Source organism: Lepus europaeus, chromosome 5, assembly GCF_033115175.1.
Source record: "Lepus europaeus isolate LE1 chromosome 5, mLepTim1.pri, whole genome shotgun sequence".
Taxonomy (NCBI): Eukaryota; Metazoa; Chordata; class Mammalia; order Lagomorpha; family Leporidae; genus Lepus; species Lepus europaeus.
In genome coordinates this window covers 122,262,807-122,279,334 of record NC_084831.1, presented here as the reverse complement: position 1 = coordinate 122,279,334, position 16,528 = coordinate 122,262,807, and the positions used below count along the sequence as shown (strand labels likewise).

The 16,528-nt window shown below is 50.0% G+C and overlaps 1 protein-coding gene across 14 annotated transcripts in view; it reads left to right on the top strand.

Annotated features, from left to right (window-relative positions):
• The window catches only part of ARHGEF11 (Rho guanine nucleotide exchange factor 11), a 124,294-nt gene that overhangs the window by 95,886 nt on the left and 11,880 nt on the right, over nt 1–16,528 (top strand). For 8 of the 14 annotated variants that reach the window (XM_062192538.1, XM_062192528.1, XM_062192534.1 and 5 more), the window contains 11 exons: nt 1,034–1,076; nt 2,164–2,260; nt 2,432–2,554; nt 5,420–5,443; nt 6,781–6,925; nt 7,223–7,322; nt 8,079–8,108; nt 10,928–11,054; nt 15,688–15,867; nt 15,958–16,005; nt 16,199–16,386. In XM_062192538.1, the coding sequence (XP_062048522.1) occupies nt 1,034–1,076; nt 2,164–2,260; nt 2,432–2,554; nt 5,420–5,443; nt 6,781–6,925; nt 7,223–7,322; nt 8,079–8,108; nt 10,928–11,054; nt 15,688–15,867; nt 15,958–16,005; nt 16,199–16,386 (1,105 nt within the window). The remainder of the gene's footprint in view (nt 1–1,033; nt 1,077–2,163; nt 2,261–2,431; nt 2,555–5,419; nt 5,444–6,780; nt 6,926–7,222; nt 7,323–8,078; nt 8,109–10,927; nt 11,055–15,687; nt 15,868–15,957; nt 16,006–16,198; nt 16,387–16,528) is intronic. The other 6 variants (XM_062192536.1, XM_062192527.1, XM_062192539.1 and 3 more) reach the window with 3 other exon arrangements.

Here is a 16,528-nt window from a genome sequence, read left to right as displayed (position 1 = left end):
CTTGGTTCAGGGATTAGGATTTCCAGATTGCATTCCTGGCTCTGCTCTAATAGATTCATCTTTCTATACTTCTTTTGTTCCATGTGTAGAATACACATTGCCTCTCTTCAGAATAGGGAGTCTAATTGCTCTCCCTTGAATCAGTGCCCTGCTTTCCACAGCCCTCCCTGCCTTGCTCTCCATATGATGAAGAAACAGGGTCTAGATCAGTGGGCACAGGGAGAGCCCAGGTTTCTGGAGCTCTGCCTGACTTCACCATTATTGCCTGGAGGCAGGAGTCAGAGGTGAGAAGGCCCTGCAGTGCCTGGGACAGGTGCACACTCAATGTGTCTGGACGCAGGTCCCAAGTGTTTCCAGAATCTTGCTGGGCAAGAGCACTTCTGCCTGCAGAGGCAGTTCCCATCCTCAACATCCCGATCTGATCAACTAAACTAATCCCAAGATGGCTTTATGTTTCCAGTGATGAGCTACCAGAGCCAGTGAGATTGAAGACAACGGATTTTCCTCAAGACTTATACTCTCCCCTTTAAATGGAGCTTGAGTAAAGAGGTAGAGCTGCCAGTTCTCTTTTATGGAACCACCCCTGTATCCAGGGGTCAGGGACTTAAAAAGCAAAAGCAGGAACACCAAGCTAATTGTGAGACTAGGTGACAGAGAGCCAGCTTTCCTTTGGGAGTGAAGAGGAGGGGAAGCCCATCAGATAGCCTGGTAAAGGTTTCTCCCTTCCTGCTAAATTATCACCAGTCCACTTTTTGGAACAACATTTCTGTTCCATAAACTCTAATGACCTGAAAATAGAGTGGAAAAACTGCACATGCCACTCTTAGAATATAGTCCCGACTTTCCCTGTAAGCCTCAGATTTTATTTCCCATAAACCTTGGTCTAGAGTTTAGGTATACACTGAGACTTGAAAGGAGGGTGGGTAGATGTTGGCAAAAAAGGAGAGAAGGCAGTGCCTGCCAAGCCTGTTCCCTGTCTGACTCCCTGGCAAGTACACCCTCACCATTTCTGCCCCATTTTTCTGTCTCCTAGCCTCTGAGAGTGAAGATCCCTGAGATGTTACAGGCTGAAATTGGTAAGTTGGCTCATTGGCCAGTAAGTATTCTGGTGCTGCCCTTCTTATCTTGAGTTCTTGGAAGCCTCTAGACGACAGCCACTGTCCTTGGGCAGCTGTCCTCCATAGGACAGTTCCTCCGGAATACTGCGTAATAGCTTATAGGCGGGCACAAACAGGGCACAGCCTGACCAGGAAGTTACTCTGCCTGGTGGCATTTGTCACAGGAAGACCCTGTCCGTTGCGTGAGGAGGCCTGGGCTCATTTCCACAACCTTGCACATGACCCTTCCGGGCCTCAGTTGGGTCATCTGTCCAAGAGAAAATTGGAGTCAATCAAGGATTGCTAAGCCAGATCAACCATTAGATTCCCTTGGGAAGCTCTCATAGCTGTAGAAACCAGGGCCTCACACCATCCTGCCTCAATTCAGACTCCCTGGAGTGTTACAGGGGTGGGGATGGGGTTATAAATTCCTTAACTGACACTGATAGCAGCTGGTCCGGAGTGAGGATCCAGTAAACTGGATGATTTCTGAGCCCCTAATCCTAATCAAGACAGAGGAACTGGGTGGGTGGGGGCAGCACACAGAGGGTGGCCGCCAGAAGGGCTGTTCAGAAGCTTGTCAGAGGCTTCTCAGGGAAGAGAGCTGAAGGGCACAGGCGGTCGGGTGAACAGAGCTTGCTGCTCCCAGCAGCTCAGCCTCACCTGGGTGGAGCCAGATGCCGACAGAAGGATTACACCTTTTGCTTTTGCTGGGGAGTTGGTGTTTCATGGAATGTGAAGTGCTTGCTTTTTTATCCTTGTGAGCTGGCCGTGGGCAGTGCAAGGGAGTGAGCATCTCCCTGGGAGGGCTGCACTTTGGTGTCACAGGACAGCATAGGAACATATCTGATGAAAGGGGTTTTAGCACTTCACATACTGGAGCATGGAACATCCAGAAAGTGTTTTTTGTCATTGACATGGACCTTGGACATGAGGTGTCCAGTCCTGAATTTGGGAATGATCTGTGAGGCGGAGGCCTTCACTTCCTTTAGACTAAAGGGGCAGAAAGCCAGCCTGTCCTCCCTGGGCACCCCGCCCATGTTGCTTTCCCTGGTTCCCACTACAGACCTGCGCCTGCGCAACAGTGAGGATGTCCGCAGTGCTCTTGGTGAGGCCCAGGGGGCTGCCATGCCAGAGATCCAGGAGCAGATCCACGACTACAGGTTTGCCAGGGTCCCTGCCCTCCTGCACTGTCTCCTAGCACCTCTGCCTCTTGGCCCTTCCCTCGCTCTATGTGTGTGTGTGTGTGTGTTTATGTTTGCGTCACTCCTTCTGGGTGTGCATCTAAGGAGTGTTTGTACATTTGTCCCTTTCTGTGTATCTCTCTGGCTTAGAACAAAACGCACTCTGGGGCTGGGCAGCCTGTATGGTGAAAATGACCTGCTGGACCTGGATGGGGACCTTCTCCGAGAGCGCCAAGTGGCCGAGAAGCAGCTGGCTGCCCTTGGAGATATTCTGTGAGTCTTCAGATCTCCTCCCACCCCCCACCCTCACAGGTTTTGGGGGTTTCTTTTCCAACTTCCCTCAAGCTATTCTTGCCTGGTTGTCCTTCCCCTGAAGTGCAGAGCAAGCTGGGTTTCTTAGGCAGAGGGCTGCCCCCATGCATGGAGGTTGCTGAACCTTGGGGCTCCCTGTTGTAATATGGTGGTCATGACAGGCATTGGGCTCTAGGAATGTGGTGAGCTTTCTGCTTCTCCTTTCTAGCCCTCTTCCTAAACTTCCTCCCTTCCTGCCTCTAAGACCATGTCTGACACAGAGTGAGCCCAGTGCTGTGAGTCTCTGGTAGATAAAGCTTTTGCAGAACTTCATTAAGGGAATTGAAATCACTTTTACTAATTATCGCAGAAATCTAAAGTTACCTTATTCAGGAGCTGCTGGCACACCTGCTATGCTCTTTTAGAGACATTTTCTAAATGTCAGGGGTGCCTGTGATACGAGTCCCAACGTGACAGGCTTTGTGGGAACATTTCCAGGCTTAGCAGTGTTTTGCCCCAGTACTGCTTCTCACTAAGTAAATATGTGACCTTGGCCAAGCCATTTTATCTCACTGGGCCCCACGTATAGAATGATCAGAGTTGGACTGGATGATCTCCATAGCCTCTGGGAATGCTGCTGTTTCAACCTCATGGCTCTCCTGTTCTGTACCAAACGTGGTTCTGCCTCTAGCATTCCTGGGATGCAGTAGTGAACAAAGCAGCCCTACCTCTCCAGAGCTTACATCGTAATGGGAAGAGCCATTAGTGCTTAACAAAGAAGTAATGGGGTAGTATGTTACAAAGAAGTGCTGGAGGAGTAAGTAGAGCAGGCTGGGGAGGACCAGGAGAACCAGAGCCCATGGGTTGCAAGTCTAACCAGGGCAGTCGGACAAGCCACAGGGCAAGGGAACCTGATAAAGCCAGAGGGAACAGGAGGGGTGGCTGTGCAGAGCCTTGTGGACAACCACACCCACTCTGGGTTTTTCTCTCTGAGTGGGAGCCACTGGAGCTGTGCAAGACTAGATGGGGCCCAGGACAAGAGCTGGGGAAGGTTCTGCTGGGGGGTTCTGTAGGACAGCATGTGGCAGCCAGCCAACCAGACTGGGAGAAATGGTGGAGACTGTGAAAAGAGGTCCCCTCTAGGTATATGTTGATGCTAGAGCCACCTCGACTACGGGGAATGAGGAAAGAGAAGCGCCAAGGAAGACCCTCAGGATTTTTCTTTTTATCTGAGCTACTGAAAGGGCGAAGGTACCAGCAGTCAGAATAGGGACAGTTACAGGGAAGCAGTTTTGAGATAGAAAATAAGGACATGTTAAACAGAGCACGGAGTAGGCGCTCCATACACAAATCTGGCATTTGAGGAGGTCTGGCTGGGGATGAGATGGATGAGATCACACAGAGCAGGAATGCTTTGCAAACTTGACCGTCTGACCCTCAGCCAAGCCCTGAAATCTTTCTGAGCCTTGGTTTCCTAGCAGTCAGATGGCACTAAACCAGCTCAGCCAGCTCCAGGATGGAGGCAGGACTGACCGAGCCTATTTGGACATTAGATGGGTTAATATATACAGACAGCTTAGCATGATGCCTGGCCCGTGGGGAACACTCAGATGCTGCTGTTTCCATTTATGTCTTCTAAAAAGATTGTTTGGATCCAGTCTGAAGGTATTGTTGCTTCCTTCTCATCTTCTGTCCTCCTGCCTCAGTGATGCCCCAACCCTTCTTTTTAATTTTTTTAAGATTTACTTATTTATTTGAAAGGCATAGGGGCCAGCGCTGTGGCGCAGTGGGTTAATGTCCTGGCCTGAAGCGCCGGCATCCCATATGAGCACCGGTTCGAGTCCTGGCTGCTCCACTTCCTATCCAGCCCTCTGCTATGGCCTGGGAAAGCAGTAGAAGATGGCCCAAATCCTTGGGCCCCTGCATCCACATGGGAGACCTGGAAGAAGCTCCTGGCTCCTGGCTTTGACCAATTGGGGAGTGAACCATCGGATGGAAGACCTCTCCTCTCCTCTCCTCTCCCCTCCCCTCCCCTCCCCTCCCCTCCTCTCCTCTCCTCTCCTCTCCTCTCCTTTCCTCACCTCTCCTCTCCTTTCCTCACCTCCCCTCCCCTCCCCTCAGATTTTCAAATAAATAAAAACTAAATCTTAAAAAAAAAAGGAAGGCATAGTGACAGAATAAGAGACTGAGGAAGAAGGAGAGAGAAAGAAAGAGGGACATCTTCCATCCCCTGATTCACTCCACAGATGCCTCCAACAGTAAAGGCTGAGCCAGGCTGAAGCCAGGAGCCATGAACTCCATCCAGGTCTCCTGGGTAGGTGGCAGGGACTCAAGTACCTGAGCCATTATCTGCTGCTTCCCAGGTACGTTAACAGGAATCATTCAAAAGCAGAGTAGTCGGGACTTGAACCAGGCCCTCCAGTACAGGATGGAGACTTAACCTACTGCTCCACAATGCCCAGTCCTCACCTCTGCCCTTCTAACTCAGTCCTAGGTGGGTACAAAAAGGAGCCTCTTTCTGATAACTTCAGACACCAAAAACATAGCAAGCGAGAAGCTTGTATTTACCACATTCCCCTTCCATTTCACTAGAAAGACATTGTCGTCATCATCATTGTCATCATCATCACTCTGCCATTAGAGTCCCTTGAGGGAAGAACTCTCACCTACTGAGCCCCAAGCTGGCTCTAGAGCTGTGACCAAGAGTCTGGCCTTTCATCATACTCCTCCCTTCTCCCCACCAACCCGCCCTTCCTCTGAGAAGGCGCTTACCCTCCTCCCAGCCTCTGCCCAGGCAACAAGCCTGTCTGTGCCGTGTGAGTCATCTGTTCTTTTCTTTTGTTCCAGGTCCAAATACGAGGAAGATAGGAGGTGAGTCCATGATGTGGTTCATTTGCAGCTTTCAAGGTGGGAAGGTGTGGGGCTGATCTGTGCTTTGCATTTTTGCTCATTACAGGGAGCCCCTAGCTTTGTAAGACCACGTAAGAGCAAGTTTCATTCCCAGATGACTGTAATTGTAACACGTGGGGGTCATGAGATGGTCCAGGCCCCTAATGCCCAGGGATCACCGCCTGAGGGTGTGAGTGGCTCCTAATACCTGCTTCCTCCTCTCCACCCAAACAGCCCTATGGCTTCCCTCCCACCTCTTTCCCTTCATCCACTTAAAGAAGCAGCAGTGGTGGTTTTATCAGCCTGGATCAGGGGCACCTGCACAGGGGAGTTGGGGTATAACATGTTTAATCTCTTGGGATGTGTTATATTTTTTTCAGTAGCCTGTAAACAGGAATGCTTCAGAAAGCTCATGAGAAAATGGAATTAAAAGGCAAATTTATTTTGCTGCAAAAAATGCTGGGATCCATACATAATTTTTGATGAACTTTTTAAGACCCCAGTGCATGAATTTCAAACATTTTTGTGCAAAAGTAAGCTTAGCTTTAAATTGTGTTTCCCACAGACTTTTTGCAGTATCCTTTTTATGTCATTGTTTCTCATCAGCCAGTGTCAAAATGACTCTGCATTCCCTGAGCGCGTGCACACACACACGTAGTAAGAGAGAAAAGATGGCGGTAGAAGTCCATTTAAAAGGGCAGTAAAGCCAGGGCTGGCTGAAGATTCACCGCTCTGAATCCATGAAGTAGATAATCTGTCTACCAAATTGCAGGCCAAATACATTTCTAAACATAGAGCTCTGGACAGTTTCATTTGTGGCAATTGGAAGCTACTTGACAGCTCCTTTCCATCTCTCTCTTTGTACTTGGGGAAGGGAGGGTGGTGAAGGCAGGGTACCTTGACAGAGGATGAGTGACATTTCTCCCTCCCCTTTGCACCCCACCCCCACATCCATGCTGAGAGCAGCTGCAGACCTCAGCCAGCCCTCCAGGTCTGCCCATGCCCTGGCTAGCGGGGAGTTGTTTGCTTGTGTGTTAGGGAATTGGCCTGTTTTCCCACTGACCGTCATGCCCTCACTGGGAAGGTTCTGCTTAGGGAAAGAATACGATTTCTCCCAGGAGTCTAGCCAGCCAGCTTCTGCCTGCTGTTCCATTTGTTACTGCAGACCTCCCTGTGAACACCTTACTCCGTTACTGCCCCTTCCCCGCTTCCCTGGATGTCTGTGGGGAGATTGTCTGGAGCAGAGATTTGCCCTTCTGCCTGTGGGTAGGAAGCAGAACTTGAGCTTTCAGATCCGTGACACCGTTCTTCTCTTGCAGTGCCCCCATGGACTTTGCCCTCAACACCTACATGAGCCATGCTGGAATCCGTCTCCGAGAGGCCCGGCCCTCCAGCACGGCAGAAAAGGCCCAGGCTGCTCCTGACAAGGACAAGTGGCTGCCCTTCTTCCCTAAGACCAAGAAGGTGACAGCTGCCCTAAAACTCAGCTGTTCTCATGCAGTCCTCTGTGCTGAGGCAGACCAGGACAGCCATTTTGCAGCCAGTAGCGCTGTCACTCCACCTTTGGACGTGCAGTCAGTGAGAATCCCAGGACTAGAGCAGGCGTGTATGTTCTTCTAAACCTGGCCTGGGTAAATTGTGCTTGGCAGGCTTTGAACATGAGGCATCTTTCTGGTTTGGTGGCAATGACAGAGTGGTTAGCAACCACATTGGGGCTGGGATATTGGAGCTTCCTGCAAACCCCAGTGTCTCTTGTCTCAGCAGAGCAGCAATTCCAAGAAAGAAAAGGATGCCTTGGAAGACAAGAAGCGAAACCCCATCCTCAAATACATTGGGAAACCCAAAAGCTCTTCTCAGAGCAGTGAGTATTTGGGGAGCAGCAGCCTTGGACATACCAGTGTGTTTGTTGGTGGAGGGCCTTCCTGTGCTTCTGGGAGCCATGGACCCAACTCTGAGATTGCAGCTTCCTCTCACCACTGCCACTCTCTGTCCCCCACATCTAGTGCAGGCTCTGGGTTACAGGTCAGTGTTTGAGCCAGAAAGGTCTTGCCAGTCACAGGGTCTTAGTCTAGGAACTCAGAGCCAGTTGTAGGCCACTGAACAGCCAAGCAAAAGAACATTTCTGCCTTGGCAAAGAAAGATTGTCTCCTTGAGAGTAAATGCCCTCTTCACCCTCATCCATGGCGTTCGTGTGTAGGCCTGCAGTCCATGTGTTGGGAGCAATTCTGGGCCCTGGGTGGGGGTTGCAAGTGAGTATTAAGTAGAAGTGGGGGAGGACGGGAAGTTTGGGAGCCAGCAGTTCCCCTAGTGTCATCGGTAACCCCAAAACTGATCTCTTCCCAGCTGAGTCAAGTGTCCACAAATGGCTGGCCCTCCCAGTCAGTGTATTAAGTCCTTGGTCTCAGGGGGAATCTGTGCTGTGGAGAGCCTAGGGTGGGCAGGCTGACTTGTCTGAAATGGCTGCCACAGGGGAGGCGGTAGGGAGGGACTCTGCTACCACCTTGATTTTTGCCACTACCTTTTCATTTTCCAGATTAATGTAATTTTTATTTTGACTCTTGAAACATTAATTTGACTTTTCATGGTTTACTTTTGTTTTTGTTTGTTTTTCTTTTAGCATTTCATATTCCTTTGTCCCCTGTGGAAGGTAAAAGGACCATTTTCTTTGGATTTGTCTTTGCATTAGCATTGAGTTTCCATCTCCAAATCTTACCTTCCCTTCCCCTTCATCTTCTCCTGCCCTATCCCTCTTTCCTCCCTCCCTCTCCGTATGTTCCTCCTTGTTGCAAAAACTGCTCTGTGTCACAAACCCATGTCCAAGGGGGCTTCTGCCCTCATGCTGGGTATAAGACCTTGCCTTCCTAACCCAGGGTTTGAAAGGGCAGGGACCTGCTTCCCCCAGGTAGAGAGCCTCCTGGAGGGTCTGGCAAGGGCCAGCCTTCTAAGCCCTCTAGCAGTTGTTTTGGTTTGTTTTCTTAATAGCCTGAGGCCTGTTCTCCTTGATTCTGTGGCCTCTCCAAAGAAGAGGTTTCAGAGTCCAGGGTTCCGTATCGATGAAGGAACCCTCACAGGCTGACGTGTCCATAGTGAAGCAGAAGTACCTAGGATTTCTGTTTTCAGTTGAGATTAGTTTTGGAGATAATTTTTCTTTTAGTAAATTATGGTTCTCACAGTTTTTGTTTGGGGTATTTTTGTTTGTCTGTATCATCTGTTCGCTAAAGCCCGTGGATGTGGCTCACTAATTGCCGACACAGTGTCACTGCAACAGTTAACAGAGAATTACCTCAAGCACTGTGAGAACCTAATACTTTCCCAAATGTATGGATTCAAAAAAATTAATATGGTGTCCACTGACCCACAGGAACTGGGGCCCTAGTTTGAAATGCCCCAGAATTGGGAAGTTCATTTCCCATCAGTGAGTTCATATATACATGTAATTGAGTGAGTGATATTTTTTAGGATTTCTGATAAATACAGAGAGATCAGTGGGATGTAATAGGAAATTATTCTGTTGCTAGAATTCATTTTCTGTAAAAAATGGCAATACTCCTAGACTCATTATGCCATTAAAAAAAAGAGGAATTACTGAAAAAAAATTTTTTTTAAAGAATGGCCTCCATTCCAAAATCCCTAATTCTTAACAGATACTTCTTGTCCACCCTGCCCAGGAAGGCCTGAGGCCACAGCAGGCTTCCAAGGCTGAGCGGCTCTGCCTAAGCAGCTTGCTTGGCATCAGCGTGAGTGAGCCAGGAACAGCCAGGGTGAAGCTGTGGTTGCTGGTTCCAGGGCGTGTGAGGATGCCAGCTCCAGCAGCTCAAGTCAGAGCTTCCCATTGTGATTTCCTGGCTCGGCTTGGTGTTCTCAGCTGCCCAGCACAGTAGACAAATCCGTATCTAAAGACCAGACACCTGCCAAAGCTGGAAAGCCTCAACAGTGAAACTTTTGCCTTTCAGGATCATCAACTATTACGTGTTTATTAGTGAAGTATCTGTTAATAACATGTAATTCACTTTTATTTAGTTCTGTTATCTTTCAGGGGCTAGAGAATGGAGGAAAAGACTGGTAGTAAAACTTCACTGTTTTAAAAAATGTGTTCCTTTCTACCTGTCTTCCCCATTACCTTGGGTCATTCTATTTAGTCTAGATCTTAGTGCTATACCTGTTTCTTCCCGAATGTCCCACATGGCTGATAGAAAAGGAACAGTGGGCTCAGCTTGGTGACATTCCACAATAGGATGTTCCCAGGCTCCAGTATAGTCACCCAATCAGGGTGGCTCCGAGTTGTGGCTGCACAGCCGACCCTGGTGTCTGCAGCAGCTCCAAGACACAGAGGCACATTCAGTGCGGGGCCAGCAGATCAAACCTAATCTCCAGAATGAAAGTGATGGTAGCCCCAACTCCGGAAACATACACAGAGCCTCTGGTGCAGTTTTAGAAAAAAGTTACCCTAGCCACTTGCCTCAAAGACGTGGAATTGTAGGCTTTGAAGAGAGCAGCTACGTCTTTCTGTTCTCTCTAGCTTAGCACATTTTGAAAGGCAGGTTTTGAGACAGGGAAGATGTGCGTTTGTGTGTATAGATAGCAGTCTGTTGGGGTGGCTAGCATGAGGGCCTAGACTGCCTCCCCAGTTCCCGCTGGTCCCATGCAGAGCAGCCTCTCTGGCTCAGCCCCTGTTCTAACATCACTGCACTCAGAGCTGAGCTAGGGGATTGAAGGTGGACTCCTCTTCTCCCTCTGTCATGCAGAGAGCTGCCAAAGCCCCGGCTCTGGGTTCTTTTCTCCAGGGTCTCTAAGTGGTATCTCCTATGCCTTTTTACTCCCTCTCCTGCCCTCTCTTTCTTTGAACAAGAAGAGCTGTGTTTTGCCTTCGTTTTTAAAAAGGGTCTGGAATTTGAATGCCGGAGAGTGACATCTCTGTTCCCCTGGCTGGTAATAAAGGGTCCGATTCTTTCTTTATGGACACCTGAGGGGACAGAAAGAACAGAAAGGAGAGTCAAGGAAAAACAGAACTAATGAACTCTAAGAATAATATAAACTTGAAACATGTCTGATATGATTTTGCAGCACAGCCAGAGCACATGTAGGTGTTTTTCATCTTCCTGACTTTTTTTTAAACCTGTACATGGCTCTGTAAGAAAAACCTAGTCATGGTCTTCAAGTAGAAGTGTCACTTAATAAAGACCATAAGATCCAAAAGAAAGCTCCGTAGATGGGCGTGCAGATCCTTTCATTTTGCACATGAGGAAAGAGTGGACCCAGCATGGTAGAGTGGCTGCCCAGGGCCACACAGCATAGCCATAGAAGAGCCAGGACAGGACCAGATCCGTGCTGCCTGATTCTTGGCCCCCTGCTGTTCTCATCCGTGCTTGCTCATTGCTGTGTCTTCTGGGCTTGCGGGGGCTGAGGGCTGGAGAAGTGATCCCGGAACAGAAAGCGTAGTACCCTTCATTTCCTTCTTGCCTCCAGTCAAACCAGGCAATGTGAGGAACATCATTCAGCACTTTGAGAACAGCCAGCAGTGTGACGCCCCAGAGCCCGGGACACAGCGACTCTCAACAGGAAGCTTTCCTGAGGACCTCCTGGAGAGTGACAGGTAGCAGTGACTGGGCAGGGCTGGCCAGCTGCCCAGGGAGAAGAGCACGGACAGGGTGTGCTGCTGGCTTAGCCTCTCCGCTAGACGCTAAGGCTCCCACCAGCTCCCCAGCTCCCCACTCTTGATGTCTCAGAAGATACCCTGTGTGTTGCAAATCAGGCCAATGAAGAGCAAGAGGAGCTCCTGACCTCTGGCCCAGGAACTGCAGGCTTTTACAGTTTCCTTTGGATTTAGCCCCTGACTGCTTGGTAGCCTGTATCCCAAGATTGAGCTAGATTGTATTATAAAGCAGCTGATGAGGAAACCCTAAAGGACAAGGATTAAGGAAAGTCTAGAGGGGGACAGAGAGAAGTCCTGGAAAATAAAAAGCCAGGGGCCAATGTTGTGGTGTAGTAGGTTAAGTTTCCGCCTGCAATGCCGGCATCCTGTATGGACGCTGGTTCGAGTCTCGACTGCTCCACATGGGATTCAGTTCCCTACTGCTGGCCTGGGAAAGCAGTGGAAGATGGCCCAAGTGCTTGGGCCCCTGCACCCACTTGGGAGAACTGGAAGAAGCTTCTGGCTCCTGGCTTCATATTGGCCCAGCTCTAGCCGTTGCAGCCATTTGGGGAATGAACCAGCAAATGGAAGACCTCTCTCTCTGTCTCTCCCTCTGCCTGTAGCTCTGCCTCTCAAATAAATAAATAAATATTTTTTTAAAAAAAGGAAAAGCAAAGCTAGAGATGAGGAAGTGCCAGGAACTTTAAAGGCAAAGTAGCTGGCTGTGAGCAGCAGGTGTCTACCCAGCAGAGAGACAGAAAATTGAGGAGTTCAAAACCAACTGCTCTTCCCTTCTCAAGCAAAGATGGAAATTGAGCCTGTGGCATCTCTCATGTCTGTCACGGGTCAGTTTTTGTTGTCGTTGTTTTTAAGATTGATTTATTTATTTGAAAAGCTGAGTTACAGAGATCGAGATCTTCCAGCCACTGCTTCAGTCCTCAGATGACCACAATGGCGAGGGCTGGGCCAGGCTGAAACCAGGAGCCTGCAACTTCATCTGGGCCTCCCATGTGGGTGGCAGCGCCCCAGATACTTGGGCCATCTTCTGCTGCTTTCCCAGGCACATTAGCAAGGAGGTAGATTGGAATTGGAAAAGCCAGGACCCGAACTGGTGCTCACATGGGATGCCAGCATCATAGGCAGTGGCTTAACCTGCTGTAACACAGCCGGCCCAAACTGGTCAGGTTCTCACTAGATTCCTTGTCTGATATTAAAATGCACTTTTAGACTTCCTTGCTTTTGACTGTGGCACAACAACAACCAAGTCATATCTCAAATTCTGTAGGCTACACTTAAAACGAAGATTATTTATAGCTAGAAACATCCCTCAGGTCACCCTTAAGGAATAGTAATGTGGCATTGTGCATAGGAAAATAATTTGTCTGTACCCTGAAGTCCGAAAGCCCCTGAGCTGGGGTAGATGCAGCACAAAGGCAAGTCCATGTGTAGCAGTCTGAGTAGATGTTCCAGCCAGTTTGCCTTTGATAGAACTATCAAACTATAAGTCAGATGCTCCTACTTGAATACATGTTTATTCCTCTGTTTATATTAAGCCTTTATAAACTGATAAAAGACCTGACCGTGGTGAGAACTGACAGGTATAAGGACAGTAAAAGTTAGATTTGAGCTGTGGGGCGAGCTTGAATTCTAACATCAGTGGGTAAATTCAATATACAAATCACATGATTGCTGCAGTAATCATGATCCTATAACAAATATTTAAAGATCATAAGATGACAACATTTTGAGAAAATATTTGAGACTGTTAACAAACTTGCATTCTTGGCATTGCAAGTTAGATTTGCACCAAGACATTCACCAGAATCCTAATGCTACTCCAAGCAGAAGGCTTAGATTTGATCATTATAAACTCATGAGCAATCTTGGGATAAATAGTATTAGCAGGGGCAGGTGTTGTGGCTCAGCAGGTTAAGCCACTGCTTGGGACTGCCACATCCCATATCAGAGTGCTGATTCAAGTCCCAGTGTGCCACTTCTGATCTAACTTCCTGTTTCTTCCTCGAAGGCAGCAGATGATGGTTCAAGTGCTTGAGCCCCTCCCACGCGCATGGGAGACCCAGTTGGAGTTCTGTGCTCCTGGCTTTGGCCTAGCCCAGGCCTGGCTATAGCCAGCATTTGGGTAGTGAACCAGGAGAAGAAATCTCTCTGTGTCTCTCTCTCTCCGTTTCTCCCTCCCTCTCTCCCTTCCTTCCCCCCCCCCCCCGTCTCTCTGTCACTCTGCCTTTCAAGTAGATGATAAACTTTTAAAAATAATATTAGCAGTATGATAGGTCAGAGGTTGCAGATGATCAGCAGGTATAAGAGGTTATCCTCAGTTCTGGAAGGCAGAACCCTGGGGCTGTTTGGCTAGAGGTAGATCATATTCCTCACTTCTTGGTCGGAGTGTCACTCACTTCTGTGTGTTGGAGGAGAGTTCTGCAGCCCCAGTGACCCCACTGGATGAGGTTTGCCGTGGGGCTAAAGTGATGCATTGCAGAAACTGCTCAAAGCCTGGGTTGGCATTGTTGTAACAGATTCCCAGGGGCTGAGTTCAGTAGGGGATCAGTTGACATTATTCATTCTAACCCTCTGGACAAACCCTCAGAACCCCGGGAGGTGAGCCCACTTTGCATCCTGCAGTTTGGAGAGAGGTGATGAATGGAAAGCAAGACGCTCGGCTCCCTCACTGCGGCAGCCCCTGTGCTGTTAGGAGCTCTCCAGACATCTGCAGGCCCTCTGTGGTCCCCGAAGCAGAGCAGGATGTAGATTAGTAATAATGTCAGCAAAGAACCAGCCCTGTAGGGCATGGCAGGGGGGAGAAGGGGGGCTGTCCTAGGGCAGCTAGAGGTCAGAAACGCCAGTTGTCTCGGGGCTGACGCACTGCAGGATGCGACAGAGCAACAGCAGTCGTCAGCAGCTCATCAAGCCCCAGAGATGCTCAGTAATGGAGCAGGGCAGAGCCAGGAGCAAATCTGGCCCCGTTAAGCTCCCTCCCAAGCCTGGCAGCTCCCTAGAGAGGAAATGAAAGCTGAGGAAGGGTGCTATTAAGAATGAAAGATATTCACATGGCGATGGGAGGAGTCGAAATCCAAGCACAAGTAAAACTTTTTTAAAAAAAGATTTATATATTTATTTGAAAGGCAGAGTTACAGAGAGGAAGAGACACACACACACACACAGAGAGAGAGAGAGACCTTCAATCTCCTGGTTCACTCCCCAGATGGCTGCAACAGCCGGCACTAGGCCAGGCTGAAACAAGGAGTCAGGAGCTTCTTCCAGGTCTCCCATGTGGGTCCAGGAGTCCAAGGACTTGGGCCATTCTCTGCTGCTTTTCCGTGGCCATTAGCAGGCAGCTAGATTGGAAGTGGAGCAGCTGGGACGTGAACCTGCACCCATATGGGATGCCAGTGTCACCAGCAGAGGCTTTACCCACTATTCCACAGTGCCAGTGTGGTATAGTGGCAATGTATAGATCCTGGATTGAGCATGTGGAGATAGGGACTGTACTTGGCCTTTAGGAAGATCCTAAAAGGAAAAATCCACCTGAAGCAGTCAAACTGGAGCCAGAGGGGGCTGCCCAGGACCCAGGTCCTTGCTGTCCCCTCAAGAAGGAATTCAGGAGCATCGGAGAACAGCAGATGATGAGTGGCAAGCACCTTGTTGAGAAAGCAGATGCACACTGCACAGACCCAGCGAGGCCTAACGGTGCTTAACACTGTATGGCTGGGGAAAGGGAGGCACATTCCAATAAGGGGGAGGAATATTCATGGTTTTTCTGGGAAATGAGTGAATATTCCTGGAATCTAGCTACTGCCTCTATTCAGTCTTCACATGGTCTGATGTTTCCTATCATGGTGGCTGGTAGGTGTGCCCTTTAGAATGGGAACATATTAATGACATGTATATATAATGAGCTATGGGTCATCTCAGGTCAGCCTAAACCCTAAACCCATTTGAGCCTGATCCAGGCAGGGGTCTGTTTACCTTCAGAGTGAGGGGAGCCAAATCCATGCTCCTGTATTCTCTAGATCATAGGAACTGTGACTTCAGGTGGCTCTACTGCTTCTGCTGTCTCCCTGTCTCAAAACAGGAGTGACGGCTGGTTCCAAAGTAGAGGCAAGACAGACTGGCCACCAGAGGGGCCCAGGGCCAGGGAGGTGGGACCTGTAGTCCCTGATGGGGACTGTCATGGCCACAGCTTGCCTGACAGGAGCGTAGTGTCTCAGGCCTGTGGACACACCACAAGTCTCATTGTATTCCTCCAAGATTTCAACTTCCTGGTAGGACCCTTTCCCAGTAGATCAAGGAGGATCCTGAGAGATCCTATCCACCAAACAAGGCAGGAGAGAGGGAGGAATTTGTAGAGCAGCAACAGGGCAGGTGTCCAGCACACGGTGGTTCGCCTGCAACCCTTGTCGGCATGCCTGGATTCAGCAGCAGGAATGGTTTGTCACTGAGAAGCTTCTACATACAGGTGCTTTGGCTGTGTGAGGGTGGGGTGTGGAACCTGCAGCATTGAGGCACACTTGAGCTAGGGCAGCAGGTCAAGAGCAGCCAAGATGGAACATCCCAAGCCGCTTGTCCTTTTCCCCAGCTCTCGCTCCGAGATTCGCCTGGGCCGCTCTGAGAGCCTCAAGGGCCGGGAAGAGATGAAGCGGTCTCGAAAAGCCGAGAACGTGCCCCGCTCTCGCAGCGACGTCGACATGGATGCTGCTGCGGAGGCTACTCGCCTCCACCAGTCAGCCTCGTCCTCCGCCTCCAGCCTCTCCACCAGGTCAGCAGAGCTGGAGCAGCTCCACCCCATGATGCCCCGGGGGCAGAGGCTGGGCTGGAGGGTTGCTGAGAGTCGGCGTTCTCTCCACAGGTCTCTTGAGAACCCAACCCCTCCCTTCACCCCCAAAATGGGCCGCAGGTGAGTGATGGGACAGGGTGCCTCTGGTGGCTCTCTGCATCGTATTGTGTCCGGCTGCACTTCCCTCCTGAGCAGCTGGCTGGGTGTGCGGCTCTGCCTCGTGGCCTGCTGGCTCTCAGTGGCGGAGGAGGAAGGGCTCGGCCGCGTGTTGAGTTCTCCCCCCACTGAATCTAAGCTGCCTGTTCTCCTTCAGAAGCATTGAGTCTCCCAGCTTGGGGTTCTGCACCGATGCCCTCCTTCCCCACCTCCTAGAAGATGATCTGGGCCAGCTCTCTGATCTGGAGCCGGAGCCAGACGCTCAGAACTGGCAGCACACGGTGGGCAAGGACGTGGTGGCTGGGCTGGCCCAGAGGGAGATTGACCGGCAGGAAGTCATCAATGGTGAGAATGCACTCCACTCGCACCTGTGTGGGAACCTGTGTGGGAACAGGTCTGGGGCTTCTCCGACACAGAGGGTGGGAACCAGGTAAATAGGGCAGCACCCGGTCCATGGGGCCTGTTGCTGTAAGTCCACTTGAGTTAT